The 24,275-nt window shown below is 45.5% G+C and overlaps 1 protein-coding gene and 1 non-coding gene across 2 annotated transcripts; both read right to left on the reverse strand.

Annotated features, from left to right (window-relative positions):
- Positions 1 to 462: 462 nt before the first annotated feature.
- On the reverse strand, positions 463 to 11,525 carry LOC118093858 (inducible T-cell costimulator-like). The gene is made up of 6 exons (XM_088670549.1): positions 11,335 to 11,525; positions 8,816 to 8,866; positions 7,116 to 7,439; positions 6,018 to 6,154; positions 3,650 to 3,741; positions 463 to 2,685 (listed from the first exon to the last, which is right to left on the reverse strand). Exons 1-5 carry the CDS (start codon positions 11,390 to 11,392, stop codon positions 3,667 to 3,669), a joined length of 645 nt encoding a protein of 214 aa, XP_088526675.1. The 5' UTR covers positions 11,393 to 11,525; the 3' UTR covers positions 463 to 2,685; positions 3,650 to 3,666.
- Positions 8,967 to 9,040, reverse strand: TRNAV-CAC (transfer RNA valine (anticodon CAC)). The gene has a single exon. It is a non-coding gene; the product is annotated as a tRNA-Val (tRNA).
- Positions 11,526 to 24,275: the final 12,750 nt, after the last annotated feature.

Here is a 24,275-nt window from a genome sequence, read left to right on the forward strand (position 1 = left end):
AAGGGGGTTTCCTGGCGAAAACGGGATACTTGGCAGCTATGGGAAAGGGTTCAATATGGGGTCATGCTGTGGTCATGACATCCTGTTATTGTGATGTCACATTGTTGGCAACCAGTGTAATATACTAGTTAGGATGTTTGGACTAGCATCAGGGAGACCAGTACGGAAAAGTTCCTTACTTTAACAGAGAACGGTCCTCGAGGACCTCAAACAGTCCTCTGTCCAAGTTCAGGTTAAAGACAGATGTTGAGAAGAATGGAGATCAGCAGGACCTTCGAAGCTGCCCAACAGTAGCAGTATCCGGGCAGAAGAGAATAAGCAAGCACAGACAAGTCACCTGGTCCACTATTTAAATTAGAGTAATTGTTTGTATATTTGCATCTACACATATCAATTAGCTTTAAAAAATATTGTCCTGCCCAGGTCTCTTGACAACTGCCGTAAGATTTGAACCCAAGCTGTTCACGTAGAGTAGTCAATGCCATTTATTAAATGGAAGCCTTTGGCTATGGCTAAACTAGGAAGACAAATTTCAGGCCTGCGTTGCAGCAGTATATAGAGCATAGCATAATATAGAGTCAGCAACATAAACTGAACAAACGGATAATAAATTCATTGCATGATGAGTTGACCTATAATAAAGAATTTTCCCAGAACACCTGATCATATGTTATACAGCAAATTTCTTTTCAATCTTCTGCACTGTCGGTGTAAAGAGGACTCTCAGTCACAAATTTGCCTGTTTTCAACAAGGAAGCACATTTTCACAAGCTCCCTTCTGTTAGGTGTTCCAGCTAGAAATTTGGCCGAAGGTTTCTGTCTAGGGCAGGTGGGGCAGGGTTTGGGGGGGATACATTCCATCGTGGGCAACTTGGGGGGGAGCACGTGCCAGTGGTTTGTGCGGGAGGTGGCGGCAACATAGTTTTTTATTCATTCACTCAGGTGATTTACATGCCACCTCATATTTCACAGAAACCTCTGAGCAGTTTACAACATCCTAAAAAATACCGCAAATAAGTGTCAAATGCAACAAAAAGAGAGTAAAGCTGTCCACATTTTAGAGCAGCACAGACAAGAATAAGATGCCCTCTTAAACATGAATATAAATGGAAGGAACTAACACATGGGGACCATAGCAACAACTAGCACATCCAAAATACCTCAGAGGCCATCAGCCCCACCTAGCAAACATTCATTCATTCATTCATTCATTCATTCATTCATTCATTCATTCATTCATTCACTTAAGATACTGCCTTTCTGCCAAGTCATCCAAGGGCAGTCTACAATTTTCAAACACCCAAGCAAATATGTTACATAAAACATAGAGTGGCAGAGTCCTCTGAAGCCAACTGGAAGTCGGTGGTTTGTGATGGTCCCTTGTCTGGCTCCCTCACCTCTGCCTTCCCTCAGAGCATGCCGTTCTTTCTTAAGCAGCCCAAGGAAAGGTGGAGATGCCCCAACATCTCTCTCAGGTCATGGATGGTTCTGTCCGGAGCATGTATTTATAGGTAGCAGAAGCGCTCAGACGTCCAGTGCTGTCTCCTCAGCTTGAGCTCACATGACATGGGGCGACATGACACACTCGTCACCCCAAAAGCTCCTGGTTCTCACCAGGAAGGACCCACAGTTCTCCCACAATACCCATGGGGAGAGAAACAACGACCCTCACCCTCCGTGCACCGCAAAAGGGTGATCTGCAGAGACTTTGCACATAAATGCTTGGGCTGGGAGTGTTCTCAACAAGTCTCAGGTGTCTTCCAGCCATCTCTTATTCTTCTGTAGGAGGCTATAGTCCAGCCACATGGCATACTGGCGTAATACTGCTGGTTATTTTACGGGAGTCCACTGATATATAGATATATATATCTCAGCTCTTGGGGTTTGGGGAAGTGGAGAACAGGAAGGTAAAGGTAAAGGGACCCCTGACCGTTAGGTCCAGTTGCGGACGACTCTGGGGTTGCGGCGCTCATCTCGCTTTACTGGCCGAGGGAGCCGGTGTACAGCTTCTGGGTCATGTGGCCAGCATGACTACGCCGCTTCTGGCGAAAGCAGAGCAGCGCACGGAAACGCTGTTTACCTTCCCGCTGTAGCGGTACCTATTTATCTAATTGCACTGGCGTGCTTTCAAACTGCTAGGTTGGCAGGAGCAGGGACCGAGCAACGGGAGCTCACTCCGTCGCGGGGATTCAAACCGCTGACCTTCTGATCGGCAAGCCCTAGCTCTGTGGTTTAGACCACAGCTCCACCCGCGTCCCTAAATGGAGAACAGGAAACCTGCCATCAAAGGTTTTGGGAGGAATTCGACGTCACGCTCTTCCGACTGTGCCATCAGCAAAAGCATGTCTGACGGAATGATCGCCCTCTCCTCCCCTCCGTGCCATGCTGTTCTGGGAGGTCTCCCAATTCTCCAGAGCATATTTCAGGGAGGGACAGGGGGTAGCCAGAGCAGGGAGGAGAAAGGGAAGCTCTGTTGTGCAAGCGAAAGCCCTTCCGCTGGCTTCTGGTAGCATGCCAAGTTAGTTGAGTCCATCCCTCTAGTTTGTTACGGGTGCTGGGGATTATTTGTGAGGGGTAAAGTACAGTCCCCAGGATTCTTGGAGAGAAATGTGCTTTAAATATATGGTGCGCACACAGTCCTTCGGTTAGCTGAATCCGGCCCTGAAAGCCTTGCTTTCTGAATAGCTGCGAAAAGAAGAAAGAAAACCCTTTTGAAAAGCAAACACAGACCTATTAAATTTGATCAATGTAATTTGGGCATGTTCTGGGTGCTTCGTACATGAAGAATGGTTTGGGCAAGATGCAACAGGGAAATGAGGCTGCAGCATGAGGCCCAAACTGAACACTGCAAGGTGGACAGAGGTTTCTTGCTCATTGCCCTCTCTCTGCTGCGCTCCAGAAGCCACGCCTTAAACTGAAGCTCTGAACCACCTGGGAGAAATTAAAAGGCCCTGTGACAGAAGGATCTAAAGTTATTGTATTACTTTTTAACCTGATGGACCACAAATAATATCCGCTCCTCAATCAATTCATGAGACCATGGTTTAATAAAATGTCAGAGGTAGCAGCTAGCATTTGGGGTTCCTCTGTGTTTCTCATTTTTACAGTCTTAAGTTCAGTCCTTCACATTTCCATGTCGGCTTCTGATTTATTCATTCCTAAACAAGTCCTCATGAAAATTCACTGGCATTTTAGTGCGAATTTCTGCTAGTATGCACATCCGTGTGTGCAATTTTGCCTAACGTACACATTTTCGCAAAGCAATTTTCTGCAGCATAATGCATTCTTTTTTGGCATTTTCACTAATGCATCTTTGTAGACATTACTTAGCTGCAGAACTGCATTGCAGAAAGAGGAGGAAGTCAAGTTTTGAAATGTTGAGATTATTGTAAAACTATTGAAATGTATATAGCTGAAAATCATATATATGAGGGGGAGGGTCCTGCAGTTCTGCTTCAAGCAGCCACTTCCTGCTCATTTGTGTGTATTGCTTTGCAGGGTCGTTCAGTTTTGCAGCCTTTACAGAGGTGGGGGGGGGGCGCATGCACACAGATACACGGAACCTGGTACACAGAAAGGTCCTGCCGAGAACTAGGGGGGAACTAGGCTAGTCCATGGTCCGTACACCACTGATAGAATTGTGCATTACCTCTGAGTGGTGGGTTATTAGATGGGCTTCACAGCTGCCATGGACATGTATTCATTGTTGTAGTCATGAGAGTTCGTGACATGGCGGCAAACCTGGAAAGAGAAATTAAAGATTTTAGATTGCTGATTTCTATCTACAGTGCTACCTTGGTTCTCAAACACCTTGGTTCCTTACCTTCCAAGTCCCGGACTGCAGAATCCGGGACCAGCAGCCGTGTGACACTGGAAGTTGCGTCGACGCAACTTCCGGTGTCGCTTTGCCCTTCTATGGGCACCAAAAATGGCCGCCGCCGGCTTCGAAAGTCGCTTGTACGCATGTCAGGAAGTGCATCGACGCAACTTCCTGTGTCGCTCCGCCCATCTATGGGCACCCAAAATGGCCGACGACAACAACGGAAGTCGCGTCGATGCACTTCCGGACATGCGTAGATGCGATTTTTGAAGCCGGTGGCGGCCATTTTTGGTGCCCATAGAAGGGCAAATCGGAAAGAAAAAAAATGGCCACCGGCAGGAGAAAATAACGGAGAAAAACGGGAGACGAAGTGATATGGGGGACCACCAGGAAAAGGTAAGTAAAAACGGGGGGTTTCCCGGGGAAACCGGGGTACTTGGCAGCTATGCTTGGTTCTCAAACACCAAAAACCCAGAAGTAAGTGTTTCGGTTTTTTAACGTTTTTCGTAAGCCAAACGTCCGATGTGGCTGTCGGCTATTGCTTCCAGGGCACCTGCACCAAGCAGAAGCTGCACCTTCGTTTTCGAACATTTCGAAAGTCAAATGGACTTCCGGAATTGATTCAGTTTGGCGCTTTTGTTTATGCTATTTATTTTGTGTTATTTGTTTTTGAGGCTTTTTCGGTTCATTTGTTATCATGACTGTGTGGAACCTAGTTCAGCTACTGATTGATTGTGTGACTGCAGAAATAGATAAAAAGCCCCCCCCCCCCAATCCAAACAATGACTATCATCAGTGCAGGTAAGAAATTTTTTTTTAATTTTTATCATTGATTATTGCTTTCATTTTATGAATCAATGGCCTCTTTAGATAGTAAAATTCATGTTAAATTGCTGTTTTAGGGGTTGTTTTTAAAATTCTGGAATGGATTAATCTGTTTTGCATTACTTTCTATGGGAAAGCGCACTTTGGTTTTGGAATGGACTTCTGGAACGGATTAAGTTTGAGAACCAAAGTACCACTGTATACCCATATAGACCAGGCTGGCGTGTCCTAATTCATGCTCAAAGTGGGACAGCCCTCCATATAGATATGGCTATGGTTTCAACACACTTAACTTTCCCATCTTAGGTTTTCTACAGTTTGCTAAAGCTATGATTCATCTCCAAGGGCCAATTCACACGTACATTCAGATTGGTGTTGGGATGGATGAACAACGTTACGTGTGAATGCATAGGTGCCAACTCCCAGACTGAAAACTCCGGGATCGGCAGCGGCACCGGAAGTCGCGCTGCGGCCATTTTGGAACTGGGCAGAGCAGCACCAGAAGTCGCTTCTACGCATGCTCTGCCCATTTCCAAAATGGCCGCAGTGCCAGAAATCGCTTCTGCACATGTTCGGAGACTTCAGACATGCGCAGATGGAGCTTCCCTGGGCCAGTAAGAATCCGGGGGATTTACGGGGTTTTTTTAAATCTGGGCTGCCAGCAGGAAACAGCTGGGAAAATGGGGGTTTCCCGGGGAATACGGGAGACTTGGCAGCTATGGTGTGAATGTCACATTCCGTCTATCTTTCTTTTTGGCCTTGTGTACACAAATCAGGAAGCTGGTATCAATGGAAGCTTCCTTGTGTACCTACACAATCCCCACCCTCAAAAAAAGGAGGGGCACATCTACATGTTTCCTTATGAAGGAAAAACAAGATGTGTCCTGGCCCTGATGCCTACTTTCAAACAGGAAGAATCCCAAATGGACTTGGAGGCACTTTGCCGGATTGAGTGGAAGAAGAAATAAACTATGTTCACTGTCTTCTCACCAAGACTGCTCAAATGACTTCAGAGCTGGCCGGGGCACACCACTTATTTGTTTCTCCTTTGGAAGGAAGCAATAAGGGGGATTGCTTCCTCGGGTCGTTTTTGCTGATGTTCACAAAGCCCCCTCTCCCCCCCTTTCCTCAAGCTCCAGGTCTTTAAATCGATAAGCAGCTCTGTCTCAGAGAAATTGAAAGAAACTGCTGTCCCCGGTGACCGAATTCCGGTAGTAAATAAATGGCTCAAATTTGTTCATCAAAGCAGTTTCCATTTGACGTGCTGACTTGTGTTACTGACTCTGCATCTTGAGAAACGAAAGCCCAAATGTCACTCCATCTCGCAGGGACAGGTTAGGAGCCTTTGAAGAAGGCTGTTCAGATCACTTACCACATTTCTGAGGCAGCATGCTATGAAACAGAAGATGCAGGCAACAATGGAAAAAACAGTGAGCCCAATGAGTAGCCATGATGCAGATTCTGAGAACAAGCAGGAGTCTTCTGAAACTTTTGAATCTTCTGCATCTTCTGAAAAAATAAATATATAGTTATTATTAGATCTTCAGGCCTAAGATCAACCTCTATTGTCTGTACATTTCTTTCTTTCTTTCTTTCTTTCTTTCTTTCTTTCTTTCTTTCTTTCTTTCTTTCTTTGCCAGTCTTCCTTAGTCCTAGTGACTAGGGATGGAAGGACCTGCCATTTCATTTTATGATTTCTCCAATCTTAAACTCAGTTCTTTATTCTAAAAATGAAACAATCCTCACGAAACTCCAACAGCCTTACTAAATTTCTCCCAGGTGGTTTCGACTAATGTACACATTTTTTTTTCAAGCAATTTCCCCTAATTTCATATTACTAATATACTCATTTGCATGCAAACTTTCCCCTGATATATGCAGCTGGCTAAACATTGTTTGACAGAAGAACGGCATCGCAACATTCGCTGAAGTGCAAACTTCAAGCGATGGCTTGGAATTTGGTTGGAGCATCGTTTTGGGAAGTGTGAATTCAATCCATTCGCCTTTAAATGCAAACTGAATCGAATTTCTACTCCATCTCTACCAGCCACACCTTTCCCTCGTGAGGGTAAGGCCACAGTTACAGATGGAGGAAAGGTGCACAGAGAAAGTTGTTGAACTGTCCACCATCCTAGTCTCGTGAACCTCGGAGGAAATGTGGCAGTTTTCCTCCTAACACAGTAGATCTGACTGGTAAATTTGAATTGTAGGTTTACCGTCATAATGCCACACTGCCCCAGGGTGGACATGCAAAAAACAACAACACATTAATAAGCCAAGAGACAAATTCTCCACCTCATATATCACTTTTTAAAAATGTAGTATAGAAATCCTTCTATTGTATACTGGAAGGAGGTTTTAACTTTCTAGACTTTAGTCTTTACTATAAGGTGTAACTGTTATCACAGATGAATGACTAACAGGACTCTCGTTACACTTAGACCACAAAGATAAAGCAGTCTATACTGACCTTGGATATATAGATGTTTTTCAATTGTTTCACAGCAATGAGCGACGGGTGTATAGATTTGTAGGCAGCTGATGTAAGTATCACTATGGTTCCTTTTCAAACCTCTGAGAACAAACGATACTTTATCACCGGAATACACTGGATTACAAATCTCATTCCCATTGGTTTCCCTTGGTTTCCCTTCGTCTACGTAGAGATCACAGACTTCCTGTTTGTGCTGCCCTCTGAACAGTTTTATATGGAAGACGTCAGCAATGTGTGGCAAGGGGCAGTCAAATGTGAAGTTTTCTCTCGGAAATTCATCATTGGAGGCAGTAAGATTCCCTGGAAGTGGAGAGAGAATGAAATTGTTCTCAACAAGTATATAGAAGAAAAATCCCATTGGAAGTACAAGCAGCTGTTTCCTTCATCTCTTCTATTATTTTTATTTTTATTTATTTTTTACAAAAAGAACATTTCAGGAAAAGAGGAACAATAAAGAGGGGAATTATGCTCTTTCTAGACATCCAATCCCTGGTGTCTTCTCTGGTCTTATAACTTGTATCATGAGCTACCATAAGCAGCAGGAACATCTATGCCAGGCATCCCCAAACTGCGGCCCTCCAGATGTTTTGGCCTACAACTCCCATGATCCCTAGCTAACAGGACCAGTGGTCAGGAAAGATGGGAATTGTAGTCCAAAACATCTGGAGGGCCGAAGTTTGGGGATGCCTGATCTATGCCCACCTATGGCCAGGATACCCAATAAGATGGACTACAACTCCCATAAGCCCCAACTAGGATGACCAGGGATGATGAGAGTTGTAGTCCACAACATCTGGAGGCAGCCATCTTGGCTATCTCTGCTCTACAGCCAAGAATTTCCAGTTAAATCTTCCAAAACTGCTCAACTGCTTTGCGTAAGCAAAAAAGTCATTTGAATTTTAATGGCTATTTTTATTATTATGCTATCTATTACCATCCTTTGATTTTATTGTTGTTTTATTATTTTATTATTTTGCTCCATGAAATATGTTTTTAATGTTGCACATCACCCAGTGATCTTTTGATAAAGGGCAGCATATAAATGGAATTATTATTGATGGTGATGATGATGATGACGATATTCGTATTTGTATGGTTTAATTTTAGCAAGCATTCGTTTGCCATAGAAAGTTTTAAAGTTCTTCTAAGTCTTTCACTCTCAGTTTTCTGCTCTTCTGTGCCCTTGCCAGGGACGGAGCTTGATCATTTGATGACCCAGTCTGTAGGCTGCAATCTTGCAGTTTATAAATGTGATAAAATACCAGCCAAAATAGTTTATTCTGAACAGATCTTCTGGATGATATCTCAAAGTTTAAAACTGACTTGGTCAGATCTTTGTCCATGGTTATGAATCTTCTTAAATCATGTTACGTGCAATCCAGCTCAGAATTAGGCATGCTTAATCTTTGTTGCTTTCAGTGGTGCTTAAGTATACATGCATACTGGATCACAATCCTTAGCTCCAATCCCATAACACAGGCTGCTTTAATCCCATTTACTTGCATAAGATTTAAACAGCCTAACAATGATACAGGATTGTAGACATCATTTATTTCCTCTAAATTTTTGTATCATTTCTCTAGATCCACAATAGTAAAAACAGAGCGAGAAATGAAGTTTGGCATGCAAGATAGATTCCATCCAAGCACCACCACCACCCCCAAAAAAGTATGTACCTTTCAGCGAAGCTCTGCTGGATGCAAATGATAAACAGGAGTCGCCGCCACCTAAAAAGAAAACAGTATTTTTTTTCACCCATGGAAAACATTTCTCATTCTGCAAACATTGTGTGTTAATAAGTAGTATTAATAAGTAGCAGGAATCTCATTGTCCAATGTGGGTCTCGAACCCACAACACTGAGATTGTGAGTCTCATGCTCAACCGACTGAGCTATCTGGCATCCAAGAGGGGAACAGAATCCCAGAGGATGTACTATTCACACAAGCCCTTTGTCCTCCACTGAGTCTCCCTTCTGCTGTTCTCAGGTGCCTTGCTCTATATAAGAGCTAGATTTATGGACAACTTTAACAGGGTTGCCATATGTCCTCTTTTTACAGGACATGTCCTCTTTTTCATGGGTAGAGCCATCATAGTGATCCATAGTTGGCCAATGTGGAAGGCTTTGCTCTTCAAAATATGGCAACTCTATTTCTGTTCTCTTGTTGTTTTTGTCTCTTTGAAATATTAATAAAATATTGATATGATACTGGTTTTCCCAGGTGATGTATGGGAGTGAGAACTGGACCATAAAGAAGGCTGATCACCGAAGAATTGATGCTTTTGAATTATGCTGCTGGAGGAGACTCTTGAGAGTCCCATGGACTGCAAGAAGATCAAACCTATCCATTCTGAAGGAAATCAGCCCTGAGCGCTCACTGGAAGGACAGATCCTGGAGCTGAGGCTCCAATACTTTGGCCACCTCATGAGAAGAGAAGACTCCCTGGAAAAGACCCTGGTGTTGGGAAAGATGGAGGGCACAAGGAGAAGGGGATGACAGAGGACGAGATGGTTGGACAGTGTTCGCGAAGCTACGAACATGAGTTTGACTAAACTGTGGGAGGCAGTGGAAGACAGGAGTGCCTGGCGTGCTATGGTCCATGGGGTCAGGAAGAGTCGGACACGACTAAACGACTAAACAACAAGAACAACAACAACAATTGATATTTAGGAGAGTGTGGTGGGTTGGGCAGTGGGACAGAGCTCTGCCTGATGTCCCAAAATTCAATGACCGAAGTTGCTGAGTTTGGCCCATGAACTCCCAATTTTTTTTTGTTTATTTCTTTGTTTAAAATGCAATCATGCCACCCTTCAGTTTAAACCAGCTCCCAGCAGAGCTCACAATACTAATAAGAAGATATAAAATTTGATAGTGGGGTTTAAGACAACAAAGAGAGAAGAAGAGAACAGAGCGAGGTGATTTAAAACCAGCTCAAATAACATGCTGGAAACAAGGCTGACCTGAAAAGGCACCAAGTTTGGTACCGGGTGAGGAGGCATTTCATGGTGACCTGAGAAGACCCTTTCTGCAGTCTAGCATGCCCCACCTCAGAGGCAGTGAACCTGAGAGGGAACTCTGAGAAATATGACATTTGGACAGGCTCCTAAAATGGAAGGAGGTCTTTCAAACATCTAGGTTCCAAGCCTTAAATGTAAGAAACAGCAGATATGTTCTGAACTAAGTGGGAAGGAGTTGCTGTGTTTTTATTAATTTGAAATGTATTGAACAAGCAGGGGTACCTACTTGTTCACAGGAGAACCACGCTAACCAGGTGCACACCATCACACTTACTTAACAAAAGAACTGACATATTGGAAAGGTCATAAGGGATGGGGAGCTATGCCACAATTGGAAACCCTAAAAAGCTGTATTTGTCTGGCAGGTGTCTAGCTACATCTTCAGCTAAAGGACTTATTTAGTAAGACAAGCAAATCTTCTCGACTTGACCTCTAGACCAGTGTTTCCCAACCTTGGGTCGCCAACTGTTTTTGGACTGCAACTCCCATCATCCCTAGCAAGACCAGTGGTCAGGGATGATGGGAATTGTAGTCCGAAAACAGCTGGAGACCCAAGGTTGGGAAACACTGCTCTAGACAACCAAATTTCTGGAATCACTACTTAGATAATGAAATAGTTGACTACAGCTGCTTTTTAAAAATGACAGTTGGTTTTTAAAGCATCGTTGAAGCATAGGTTTATCAGTATGCGGTACATAAACAGATAAAGGTTAGCTTTCTTTGCATATGAAAAGGGGGGGGATACATTACGTTTTTGCCTCAAAAACCACAGGAAGCACCAACCGATGTTGGCAGAAATCCACCCATCCTTTGAATTTAAGCAGTGGTTCAGTTCAAAACTAACGTATTTCCATGTAAAAAGCTGTTGTCATTTTTATTTCTTTCTAATTTGCTTTTATATACCGCCCTTCATCAAAAGATCCCAAGGCGGTTCACAGAATAAAATACAAAATAAAACACAAGTAAATAATTAAACTGAAGCGACAAAACAATAAAAAAAACCCACTTCACACAGAGACATTTAAAAGATTGCAGAAATGTTCACCGTGAAAGTTAAAGTGCCTTTTCTTCACCAAGGCTTTCTGACCAGTGTTCCTCTGCTACCTCTTCCCCACACAACCTTCCACTAGTAAATTGATAAGTAAATGGCTGCCGGGAGACTGTGGAAGATCACTTACCATGAAGAGGCTCAAAGTAGAAGCCAACAAGGCAGATAGTCACAATATATAGCTTCATGCTTCTTGAACAGAGAGACTGACACACTTCCCTTTTTGTTCTATTTTGAGGGGAAGAGGTGGAACCTTAAGAACAATTGGGGCTTCATTCCCTTTGAAATCTTCAGTAGTTAGAGGAAGGCAACTTCACCGTCTAGAAGTCGTCTTGCATTTGCCAAAATATCTCACCACCTTTTCGTTAGATCCCACACCTTCGACACGTCACCACAGAAGGTCTTCATTATCCATCCGAGATCTATGGTGGTTTCCCCAGTTCGTTTCTGGGAAATAACACTGAGCTTGCGATTATCAGCTTATGCTGATCTAAAAATGAATATATATCATGATGATGATAGCATTTCCGATGCAAATCTTTGCTTTCTGTGCAGTAGTCCTCTGGATAACCTGACCCTGACCCTGTGTATGGAAAATAAAGTCTTACAATGGCCAGAGACTGGGACCTTTTTCCTCCCAAAGGGAAATGAAGAAGACCCAGGCAACTACTGACGTCAATACCAGGAGAGATCCTAGAACAGATAATTAAACAGTAGGTCTGTAAGCACTTAGAAAACATGCTGGGATTAATAAGAGCTAGCTTGGGTTTCTCAAAAACAAGTCACACCAGATGAATCTCATTTCTTTCTTTTGATAGAGCTACAAGCTTGGTGGATCAGGTGAATGCTGTAGATGTAGTGTATTTCTGTTTCAGGAAGGCTTTCGACAATGTCTCCTGTGATTTTCTTGAGGAGAAGCTGGTAAAATATTGACTAGATGATGTTATTGTTAGGTGGATTCAGATATGGCCAGTTGACTGACTGAAGCCAGAGTGCTCACCAATAATTCCTGATCTTTCTCTGGGCCTGGTGTTGTTCAACATATTTACCAATTATTTTGATAGAAGAATAGAGGAGATGGTCATCAAATCGGCATATGACACCAAAGTGGGAGGGGTAACACCTCAGAAGACAGAATCAGGATTCAAGATTATCCTAAGAGTTTGGAGAACTGGGTCAAAACTAATAAAATGAATTTCAACAGGGGGAATCATTTATGCATAGATATTATTTATCATTTGTTTATTTATTGCATTTCTATCCCAAATTTTGTCCCTGGAGCTCAAGGTGGTTTACAACAACCTTGTGAGGTAGGTTAAAATAGGATGGGAGACACCTGGCTTGACAGCAGCACATGTGAAAAGAATCCAGGGGTCTTAGTAGATCACAAGCTGCTTAACACAAGTCAACACTGTGTTGCAACAGCAGCAGCATCAGAAAAAAAAGGTATACCGATTTGATCAAGGGAAGTCATATTATCACTCTCTTCTGCCTTAGTAGGATCCCACCTGGAATACTATGCCCAGTTCTGAGCCCCACAGTTTAAGAAGGATATTGATAAGCTGGAACATGTGCAAAGGAGGCTGACCAAGATGATCAAGGGTCTGGAAACAAAGCCTTATGAGGAATGGTTGAGGGAGTTGGGTATGTTTAGCCTGGAGAAGACTCCTCTTCGTTCTACTGCTCTCCTTTATCTACTTCTCCCTTCTTCCTTCCTGTCCTCCCCACCAGCTTTCCACTTCACTTGCTTGCTTGCTTTTTAGTGTGTTCATTTCAATGCTCCTTCATTCGGTCTACAAATGTGTAGATCCTAGTGCAGGGGTCAGCAAACTTTTTCAGCAGGGGGCCGGTCTACTGTCCCTCAGACCTTGTGGGGGGCCGGACAATATTTTTTTTTGGGGGGGGGGAATGAACGAATTCCTATGCCCTACAAATAACCCAGAGGTGCATTTTAAATAAAAGGACACATTCTACTCATGTAAAAACATGCTGATTCCCGGACCGTCCGCGGTCCAGATTTGGAAGGCAATTGGGCTGCATCCGGCCCCCGGGCCTTACTTTGGGGACCCCTGTCCTAGTGACCTCCTTTGTCTGTCATCTCTTCTTTTGCTTGAATGTGCACACTCACACTTGCTACTCTGTTACTTCACAAGTCTACAATTTCTTCATACAGTTTCCATCCTCAAATTCTTTCAGTCCCTTGTGTTTGTTGCAATTTCCATCAGGACTGCAATAAGATGGGTGGAGATATTTTAATCTTTACCTCTGCAGCTGAAATCCCCATGAAAATCTCTCTCACACAGCAATTACTTTTGGCTGAGGTGAGCTCAACCTGGTTCAATGGAACTCCTTTAAAAATAATAATAATATTAATGCTATATTATTATACTTTTTAGCCAAGATTGTCATATATCAAACAAGCTTGTAGTGGAGGTAAGAACAAAAGAAAAGCAAAATGACATATGAAGGAGAATGAGACCAAAGTAGATTGTATCCCCGTTGTCTTTGTCCATGGAGTTTTCTTGGCAGGGATACTGGAGTGGCTTGCCAGTTCCTTCTCCAGGTGGATCACGTTTAGTCAAAACTCTCCACTATGACCTGTCCATCTTGGAAGGACAGATCGTGAAGCTGAGGCTCCAATACTTTGGCCACCTCATGAGAAGAGAAGAATCCTTGGAAAAGACCCTGATGTTGGGAAAGATGGAGGGCACTAGGAGAAGGGGACGACAGAGGACGAGATGGTTGGACAGTGTTCTCGAAGCTATGAACATGAGCTTGACCAAACTGTGGGAGGCAGTGGAAGACAGGAGTGCCTGGCGTGCTATGGTCCATGGGGTCACAAAGAGTCGGACACGACTAAACGACTAAACAACAACAAGATTGTATCCCCACAGCTTCAACTTCTGCTGCTCAAATTCTGCCTCCCAGTTAACTCCTGTCTGAATAAATACTCTCCCAGGGCACTACACACAGTCCTTCAATCTAAGCTCAGAGTCTCCTTTCCCTAGCTGTAGATATTTTCCACCAAGTGGACATTTCAACCCAGAACCAACGCTCTCTCCCTTCAACCCTCACCCTGTCTCCCTCTCAGACTAAACCCTATCTGAACACACTCTCAGAAACGGCTCCTTTTATTCTCCCTCTGGCTCCACCCCCCTATGACTAGCTGTCTTGGTAGCCAATCAGAGACAGGCTCCAGCCCCCCTGGTGGAATTCTGAGGGATTGTATCACTAGGGATGACAAGTGAGGTGAGCGCTGTTGCATTCAGGTCCTGCTTGCATCTGGGTCTCCTCTGTAAGAAGTAGTTGTAGGACTTAGATGGAGCTTTCGCCTGATCCAGGAAGGCGCTTCTTATGTCCTCTATGCTGGATATGAATGCTTGAAAGGAGGCTGATGACTGTGAATTACATGGGAGTTCTTTCTTTTCTAGCCTTAATGTCTATTTTTTTGAAAACTCGAAGCTATAATTCAGATTGGAGTGATCTGTTTGAATACAGGATTTTCTAACCACAGGTTGTCTGTTACCATCTCCCCTTGAGCGCTCTGATCAGTGACCTCTTCTTCGCGCTCTCAAGTAATTTCCCCGGAGATGAGCCTGAACAATCCAATAACATGCACATTGACAGCCTCATTTCTGAAAGGAGATGACTATTTTCTCTGTTGGTTTCAGCCAGGCCTCTCTGGCTACAGTTCCTCCAGGAAAACAACTTGCCATTTGTCGACAGTTTGTCCTCATAAGGTGCCACGCGGTCATTTCCATATTCATCCGTGATCTTCTGCAATGAGGACTATAAAGAAATGTGTGCATTTCAATCTTTTGTTTCAATCTTGCCTACAAATTGTCTGCTTCAGCCTCTGGAGGAGAGCATTGCTTCTGTTACGAAGCAGCCTTTCTTCCGAACAGCTTTTCGATCCCTTGCATGAGCTCTTGTGACCCCAATCACAGACGGAGACTTGGAGGGAACTGCAACCAGGGGTGGACCTTGGTAATATGGCGCCCTGTGTGAGGTCAAAATGTGAGCCCCCACCCCACCGGCAACTGTCAGGCAGCCTTCCCAAAGCCAAGTAAATGAGACGCAGGGCTTTGGGAAGGAGTAGCGAGGGCTCTGACAAGGTCCTAGAGTCCTCCTGTCTGCTTCCCAAAGCTGGACAGGTACCAACTAGGCTTTGAGAAGGAGACAGGAGGACTCTGGGACCCTGTCAGAGCCCTCACACCTTCTTCCTGAAGTGCTTACTAGGCACTTTATTATTTATTTATTTATTTATTTATTTATTTATTTATTTATTTATACCCAGCCACTCTGGGCGGCTTCCAACAGAAATATTAAAATGCACTAATTTTCAGGTGTCCTCTAAAAGTCTGGTAGTTGGTTTTCTTTTTGACATCTGGTGGGAGGGCGTTCCACAGGGCGGGTGCCACTACCGAGAAGGCCCTCTGCCTGGTTCCCTGTAACTTGGCTTCTCGCAGCGAGGGAACCGCCAGAAGGCCCTCGGCGCTGGATCTCCGTGTCCGGGCTAAACGATGGGGGTGGAGAAGCTCCTTCAGGTATACAGGACCGAGGCCATTTAGGGCTTTAAAGGTCAGCACCAACACCAATGTAGGTCTTTCAAGACCGGTGTTATGTGATCTCGGTGGCTGCTCCCAGTCACCAGTCTAGCTGCCGCATTCTGGATTAATTGTAGTTTCCGGGTCACCTTCAAAGGTAGCCCCACATAGAGCGCATTGCAGTAGTCCAAGCGAGAGATAACTAGCAACCCCTTGGCTCAGCACCTGTGCCCTAAATCTGTAAAACAACAACAACAACAACAACAACAAGATGGAAATGGCAGGTGCTGAGGTTTAGGGAGTGGTGCCGAGGGATTGGAAAAGACAGCTGTGCGTGTCACTAGGCCTCCCCTGCACCTCCTAAAACAGCCTGTCATAGTCCAGTCGGCGGGCTGTTGAAGCCCTGGCTGAGGACGTCAGGACCAGAGGCAAGATGGTGGTGTAGAAGCAGGAATAGGTGCAGGGTTGAGGGTCCAGCAGCAGGCAGTCGCAGGGTCAAGGAGCAAGGCAGAGGCGAAGGTCTAGGAGTCAAGGAGCAAGGTGTCGGCAAGGCAAAGGTCCACGGGTCAAGGATCAAGGCGTCGGCAAAGGCGAGGATCCAAGGAGCAAGACGTCGGCAAGGCAAGGGTCCAAGGAGCAAGGCTTCGGCAAGGCAAGGGTCCAAGGAGCATGAGGCCAGATGCAACCAGGCAGGGATAGCGTTGCTGTGGCAAAGAGCTGAAGAGAATTGCTGAGCTTTTATCCCTTCCAGCTCCTGCCACCAGGTGCAGTGAGATATCAAGTGGTCTCACCTGAGTGGTCACTCCTTGCCTCTCCAGCACAAGCTGAGGCCTCACCTGAGTGGGCACTCCCTGCTTCTCCAGCACAAGCTGAGGCCTCACCTGAGTGGCCACTCCTTGCTTCTCCAGCACAAGCTGAGGCAGGCCCCAGTCCTGCAAAGCACTACAGGCCCCAGAGCCTTTCTCCTGCCCATACTCCTGACACTGCCAGCCTTCCAGTAAAAATCAAGGGTGCTTTCCTGTCTCTAGCAGTAAGATTCATCTGCCTGCCCAGTCAACATTTTCCCATGGCGGGTGCCATCTTGCCTTTAACTCCGGGCAGCAAAATGCCTTAGGTTGGCCCTGCTCCTAACTGACCGAAATCCAGTGGACCGAAATTCAACTCACCCCTCTGTTGTTCACGGTCCAGTACTGACATGCGCCTTCAGTGGAGTGATGGCTCCAGTATAGTTTATGACCGGGAAGAAACACAGCTTCTGCTGTGTTTCGGCTTCCAGTCCCCTTCATCTTCCCTTCCCTTTTTTACATGCAAACACAAAACACAAGTTGCAATCAGTCAGCGATTTCAACCTGAAATTGGAGTTCTTCATTAAGGTGGCTCGTTTCCTTTCCATGTTCTGACATTCCCCTCTCCTTTTTGGAGGGAGGGAGGGGGAACGGCTTCCATTTTTCTTCAGGCCCTGTGGAGCTCACTTAGTAACGATCTCTCCATCACGAGGCTAATGGAAGCAATCAGGGTTTCACCCTGGCACCGTGCCAGATAAAATGCTCCGCTGAAGGAGCGATCAGGTGCTTTCCTTTGAGGAAACGATTTGGCTCTGTGCTCCTTGGCTCAGGTAATGTCAGAAATTACTTCTTCCCATGAAGCTAAAAATAGTGTTTTCTGGCTGTTTCACAGCCCCTGTTTCTAAAAGTACTTGTTTGTGGGCTGGAAGTAATGAGGTCTCAAGGTGACATGTACCCTGAGGCATTGTGCTTGAGTGACCGGCATAGTAAAAAAGGAAGGAAGGAAGGAAGGAAGGAAGGAAGGAAGGAAGGAAGGAAGGAAGGAAGTTAAGGCAGCCCTGTTTAGGGAAGCTTTTAATGTTTGATGGATTTCTGTATTTTGGTGTTTTGTTGGAAGCCGCCCAGAGTGGCTGGGGGAACCCAGCCAGATGGGCGGGGTATAAATAATAAATAATTATTATTATAGGAAGGAAGGAAGGAAGGAAGGAAGGAAGGAAGGAAGGAAGGAAGGAAGGAAGGAAGGAAGGAAGGAAGGAGAGAGAGAGGGAGCTGTGATGCCGGTCTGATGTAATAGTTACATTTTTAAAGACTTGGAGACCAGGGTTCCCAGTCCTGCTTTGCTCCCCAGTGATATTGAGCTAGACATTATCTCTCAGTCTAAACTGCACCATAGGCCATTGTGAGGATAAAATGGGAGAGAGAAAGTACATATATTCCAACATTTCTCCAGTAAAAATAAGGACATCCTATTCCATAATGCTAATATCTATACCACGTCCACCTGACTGAGTTGCCCCAGCCACCCTGGTAGGTTTCCAGCCTATATAAAGACATAATAAAACCTGAAATTAAAAATAAAATTCCTTCCAGTAGCACCTTAGAGACCAACTAAGTTTGTCATAGGTATGAGCTTTCGTGTGCATGCACACTTCTTCAGATACACTGTGTATCTGAAGAAGTTTGCATGGACACGAAAGCTCATACCTATGACAAACTTAGTTGGTCTCTAAGGTGCTACTGGAAGGAATTTTATTTTATTTTTTGTTTCGACTACGTCAGACCAACACGGCTACCTACCTGTAAATAATAAAACATGAACAATGAAACAACTTCCCTTTATAGGGCTCCCTTCAAATGTATTCTAAAGGATGTATAGTTATTTATCTCCTTGGCTTGGGGGGTTGCATAACTTCATACCTTCCAACTTTTCTCTGATAAAAATAGGGATGTCCTAAGGATAGGGATGTCCTAGTGGGACATTCCGGGATCAAATCAGAAACTGCGACGGCTTCTCTAAATCCGGGTCTGTCTATGGAAAATAGGGACACTTGGAGAGTCTGGAAGCATTGTGCTGTCTCACGTTCCTTGAACGAAAGGAGTGGTATAAATGTAATTATTAGTGACCTGAGTGTTGTATTTAGACCAGGAAAGCCTATCTTCACCATCTCCCCACTCAGCCATGAAGCTCAATAGGAAGTCACAGGCTAACCTATTGGTTATTCATATTATTTATTCAATTTATATACTGCCCGTTATCCAATGGGTGTTAGAGTGTGCTCCCCACTTTACACAATTTCACTGATGCATGTGGGGGCCTGTAATGTAACCCCTGTGTAAGTGGGGGGGACCTGTTTTTTATTATATAACATTTTTTTGATTTCCCAAAAATAACAAAACCGGGGGGGAGGGCAGAAAAAAAAACATAACCAAATTAAACCATATTTTTTTGGTCGACTTCCCTCCACTCCCCCTCTTGGTTCCATTATAATATACTTGTTCATGCACGTCCATAAAACCTTATATACTTAACAATCCAATTTTAAAATCTTCTTCATCTTATTACAAGTGACTTTTAAAAGTTATACTAATGTAAGAATCTAAAGGTAAAGGGACCCCTGACCATTAGGTCCAGTCGTGACTGACTCTGGGGTTGTGGCGCTATAATTTGTCCTGCATAGTTCCGTAATTTATTTTGCCAATTTTCTTCTTTATCTTCTTTGGCCGAGGCTTCTTCCTTCCATAGGGCTGGCCAATCTTAGCCTAGCATCCAATCTCGCTCAAACATTCCATCAAGTCCTATACATCTCAATATCATAACTTCAATTTCTTTTAACTTGGTCGCACTGGTCGATGATCTCCGGCGGGCTAGGGACAAAGGTGAGAGCTTTTTCCTAGTTCTGCTGGATCTCTCAGCGGCTTTTGACACCATCGACCATAACATCCTTCTGGACCGTCTAGAGGGGCTGGGAGCTGGGGGCACTGTCATACAGTGGTTCCGCTCCTTCCTCCTGGGCCGCGTTCAGAAAGTGGGGGGGATGAGTGTTTGGACCCCTGGGCTCTCACTTGTGGGGTGCCTCAGGGTTCTGTCCTCTCCCCCATGCTTTTTAACATCTACATGCAGCCACTGGGAGAGATCATCAGGGGGTTTGGGCTGGGTGTTCATCAGTATGCGGACGATACCCAGCTCTACCTCTCTTTCAAATCAGAACCAGTGAAGGCGGTGAAGGTCCCATGTGAGTGTCTGGAGGCGGTTGGAGGTTGGATGGCGGCTAACAGATTGAGATTGAATCCTGTCAAGACAGAAGTACTGTTTGTGGGGGAAAGGAGGCAGGCAGGTGTGGGGGACTCCCTGGTCCTGAATGGGGTAACTGTGCCCCTGAAGGACCAGGTGCGCAGCCTGGGAGTCATTTTGGACTCACAGCTGTCCATGGAGGCGCATGTCAATTCTATATCCAGGGCAGCTGTTTATCAGCTCCATCTGGTACGCAGGCTGAGACCCTACCTGCCCGCAGACTGTCTCGCCAGAGTGATGCATGCTCTGGTTATCTCTCGCTTGGACTACTGCAATACGCTCTATGTGGGGCTACCTTTGAAGGTGACCCGGAAACTACAATTAATCCAGAATGCAGCAGCTAGACTGGTGACTGGGAGCGGCCGCCGAGACCACATAACACCGGTCTTGAAGTGGCCCTTGGAGGGATTTGAATTGCATACCCCAGAACAAGGATGTTCTGAAAACTAAACAGAATATATCGGAAGGTCAGAAACAATTATAATATTAGGGAATTAGTTTCCCTGTCCAAAAGAACTCCCCAGAACTACCAGAGAAGATAAAGTAGATCTTTTCCAACCAAACTGTGTGTCGGGCTCTTCTCTACGTAGTGCTACTGGTCTTACTCATACTCACAGAAAGCAGTGTGATCGTTCAGTTACTCATACTACCAGTATTTTAAACTGGGTCACTGCAAAGGCATATTCATTTCTATCCTTGTGATAAAAGGAAGAAAATGTAGTGCTAAAAAAGTTGGGTGCCCCCCCCCACTCTCTGCCAAGTGGTTGCAAAATTCCAGGGCAGTTCTAGGCTCTCACTTCCGTTGGAAAAATTAGGCACAAGGGCGGCGAGCGTCTTAAACAAGAAATTGTTTATTTTACACTTAAGTACAACCTTTAGTCCCCCATGGAGGGGCGCACGCAGCAGCAGCACCCCAAAATCCACCAGCCTATCCTTACAGCTGCCTTATCTTAGTCTTCCAGGCACATACAAGCAAGGTTCCTTCTCCACTTCCTGGTCCGGTCTCTCCTCCTCCTCCTCCTGTTCCTAAAACCCAAGCCTCCTTTATTCATTTGCATTCTGATACCCAGCTCTTTTGATGCTTTGAAGTACTGCCTTTTACTATCAAAAGTTTTCTGCCTGCTAACCTGGTACTTCTGCTGGGTTAGAAATGGCAAGATTTCTCCAGCCACCCACCCACCCATAATAATATTAATAAATTTTATTTATACCCCGCCCTCCCCAGCCAAGACCGGGCTCACAGCGGCTAACACTGGATAAAAAAAAGAGAATTGATTAAAATACAGCTTTAAAACAACATTAAATACAACATTAAAATGCAGCCTCATTTCAATAGAAACTCAAATCAAAAACTGTTTGGGGAGGAAAATGTCAAATCTTCACCAGGCTAACTATCCAGACTGGTCCTCCATGGGCCAGAAAAAAAGCCAGCGAAGTCCCCAAATATGAGTTCCATCACAGAAGGGAAAGGAAAAAGGAAAGAGGAGGAGAGGATCAAGTTGGTTCCACGCCAAAGACCAGGGAGAGCAACTCTGTCCATATAAGCTCTCAGAAGTGCTGAGAAATGTCATTTCCCAATCAGTCCTGCTAAATGCCATGCACCAGTAAACAGGTGAGAGGAGGCTAGAGATGGATAAGAGAGTGTGGCAGAGGGAGAAAGTGACCTGGAGACACAGAGAAGGCTAGAAAGGAGGCAGGGGTGGACCTTGGTAATATGGTGCCCTGTTTGAGACCAACATTTGATATCCCCCCCCTTGCAGCCCTCGTGCCGCCTTCCCAAAGCTGGGTAAGCAAGGTGCTGGACTTTGGAAAGGAGCCACGAGGCTCTGGCAGGGTCCCAGAGCCCTTCCACCTCCTTCTCAAAGCTAGGCAAGCACTAACAAGGCTTTGAGAAGGAGGAAAGCAGACTCTAGGACCCTGCCAGAGCCCTCACACCTCCTTCTCAAAGCCCAGTGCTTACTAGGTTTTGGGAGCTGGCCTTTGCCCCTGTGCCCTGTGGGGGGGAGAATTGGTTGCACTGTCCTAAATCAGCCTCTGATGGTGAAACTGGGATTCTTCTCCACTCAGGCTGAAATCCTAGCTAGATAATAATTCAGTGGGGGGTTGGTGTGTATTATCTTTTCCTCCTTTTTGGGTCGCTGAGATTCATGTTCTAAGCTGCAGGATCTTTGCACCTTAGATATGGCCCAGATGGTTTCTCAGACCTGCTGTATCAGCCGTAGCGCCGCACATCTTGGCAGCAATTTGCACAGTTCAATGATGTTATTCGCAGCATGTCAAAGTCAAGGTTTCATGTGGGAAGCCGATGATGCTGTCATGGTTTGGGGAATATATTTCGTTTCATCACTGTTAGCCACAGCATTCTATATGCAAATAAGGCAGGTGGGAAAAAAAGGTAAGAGGTGCCTCATCTGTGCTCAGACATCTTGAAAACATGTTTGTGGTTTTCTCCGGGAACTTGTTTTGTGGTGCCCTCTAGGGGTCTAGAACCTGATTTTTTATTTTGCTTTCTGGTCCACAGCACAACGCAGCCCTGGCCATGTAGGCTCTCCTATAGGCTCTGTGATGCTCTCTGCTAGGTTTGGGTTGCAAATGTGTGCCTGAATATACCGCTTGATATTTCTGGATAGAGGGCAAAGGAAACTACCTTGCAATCTGGAGATGTAAGCAGTAGAATTTGAATCGTCCTCCAGAGGTTTAGAGATCAGGTTCTGAAGCAGTGTGAAAAGGACTTGACGTGGAAATGTATGGTGTTGTTGTTTAGTCGTTTAGTCATGTCCGACTCTTCGTGACCCCATGGACCAGAGCACGCCAGGCACTCCTGTCTTCCACTGCCTCCCGCAGTTTGGTCAGACTCATGTTCGTAGCTTCGAGAACACTGTCCAACCATCTCATCCTCTGTCGTCCCCTTCTCCTAGTGCCCTCAATCTTTCCCAACATCAGGGTCTTTTCCAGGGAGTCTTCTCTTCTCATGAGGTGGCCAAAGTATTGGAGCCTCAGCTTCACGATCTGTCCTTCCAGGGAGCACTCAGGGCTGATTTCCTTCAGAATGGATAGGTTTGATCTTCTTGCAGTCCATGGGACTCTCAAGAGTCTCCTCCAGCACCATAATACAAAAGCATCAATTCTTCGGCGATCAGCCTTCTTTATGGGCCAGCTCTCACTTCCATACATCACTACTGGGAAAACCATAGCTTTAACTATACGGACCTTTGTCGGCAAGGTGATGTCTCTGCTTTTTAAGATGCTGTCTAGGTTTGTCCTTGCTTTTCTCCCAAGAAGCAGGCGTCTTTTAATTTCGTGAAATGTATAGGGTGTACCAATTCCTCTGTTAGTATCATGTTGTGTTGCACAATGTAGCAAGCTGGTGGAACTTATGCCAACTGAATTTAAGTTGGTGCAACTTGAGCCTATTTCAAACTTCATATAGGAGCAGGGTGACGGCTGGCTGAGCTGGTCCAAGCCTGACAGAAGGGAAACAAGGCTTTCAAATAGAGTTTGACCTCGACCACCCCTTTTCCTGGTGCACATTTCTTGGGGTTGCCACATCACATGACCAAGCTGAATGGAGTAAGGCTCCAGCATAAGTGTGAGGGACAGGGGATATCGCGAAGTCCCTCCCCTCCTGAGTTCAAGCCAATCCCCGAGCACAGGGGAAAGCAGAGAGAGTTCCGATTCCAGTGGGGAAGCAGGAAGTCGTGTCCGAGGCTCAGGCAAGGTAGAGGAGCCAGGGTCCCAGGTGGGACAGGAAGGGGCGAATAAGGGCGGGAGACCCATCCCCCCAACTCCGGAATTACGCAGAAAGAGGAGGGGAAAGAGGATGGGTCTGCCAAAGCTTTTGTGTTGGAGAAAGACGCGCCAAAAGCCATTAGGAGGTTCTGAAACCGACTGACCACATCACTCCGTGTAAATAGCAATGACTTAAGCACTGTAAATACGCAGCACCAATAAAAGAATAAAATGCAGAGCTGCGTAGCGTCGTTACTCTGAAGTAGTCCGCTCCGGCCACTGTGACAGCAACCTCCTAATCCTTTTTGGGCTACTTTGGAGTTGCCGGGATGAGCGTGTCAGAGGCGGAGAGATGGCGGCAGATCGCGGAGCAAGCCCAGCAAGAACTGCAGCAGCTGTCGCTGCAGGCGCAGGGGGAATTGAAGGCAGCTAAAGAAGAGACTAAGAAGGTCCAGGACGACCGGCTACAACTTGCGGAACAGGTGAGAGCGCTACAGGAAAGAGAGCAGGAATTAAGGGCGGTGGCGGTAGACCTCCAAAACAAGCTGGATGCAGAGAAAAACAAGGCGGGAGGGGCACCCCAAGTCCAAGTGCTGCCAGGAAGGAGAGCCGGGACGCTAGTAAGCAAGTTTAATGGAGACCCGAAGGAATATCAGGGCTTTGAGACTGAGATTGTGTATGCTCTTGAGCTGCACCACGATGAGTTCCCTGATGATGA

The sequence above is a fragment of the Zootoca vivipara genome, chromosome 1 (genome assembly GCF_965207765.1).
Source record: "Zootoca vivipara chromosome 1, rZooViv2.hap1.1, whole genome shotgun sequence".
NCBI classification, from domain to species: domain Eukaryota; kingdom Metazoa; phylum Chordata; class Lepidosauria; order Squamata; family Lacertidae; genus Zootoca; species Zootoca vivipara.

What these genes read in the sequence shown, in the direction of transcription:
- LOC118093858 (XM_088670549.1), bottom strand. Translation starts at nt 11,392, where the DNA reads ATGAAGCTATATATTGTGACTATCTGCCTTGTTGGCTTCTACTTTGAG. An exon ending in CAGCAGAGCTTCGCTGAAAG is followed by an intron (nt 7,440 to 8,815) that starts GTACATACTTTT and finishes CTCCACTTCCAG; the next exon opens with GGAATCTTACTGCCTCCAAT. An exon ending in AAAACATCTATATATCCAAG is followed by an intron (nt 6,155 to 7,115) that starts GTCAGTATAGAC and finishes TTATTTTTTCAG; the next exon opens with AAGATGCAGAAGATTCAAAA.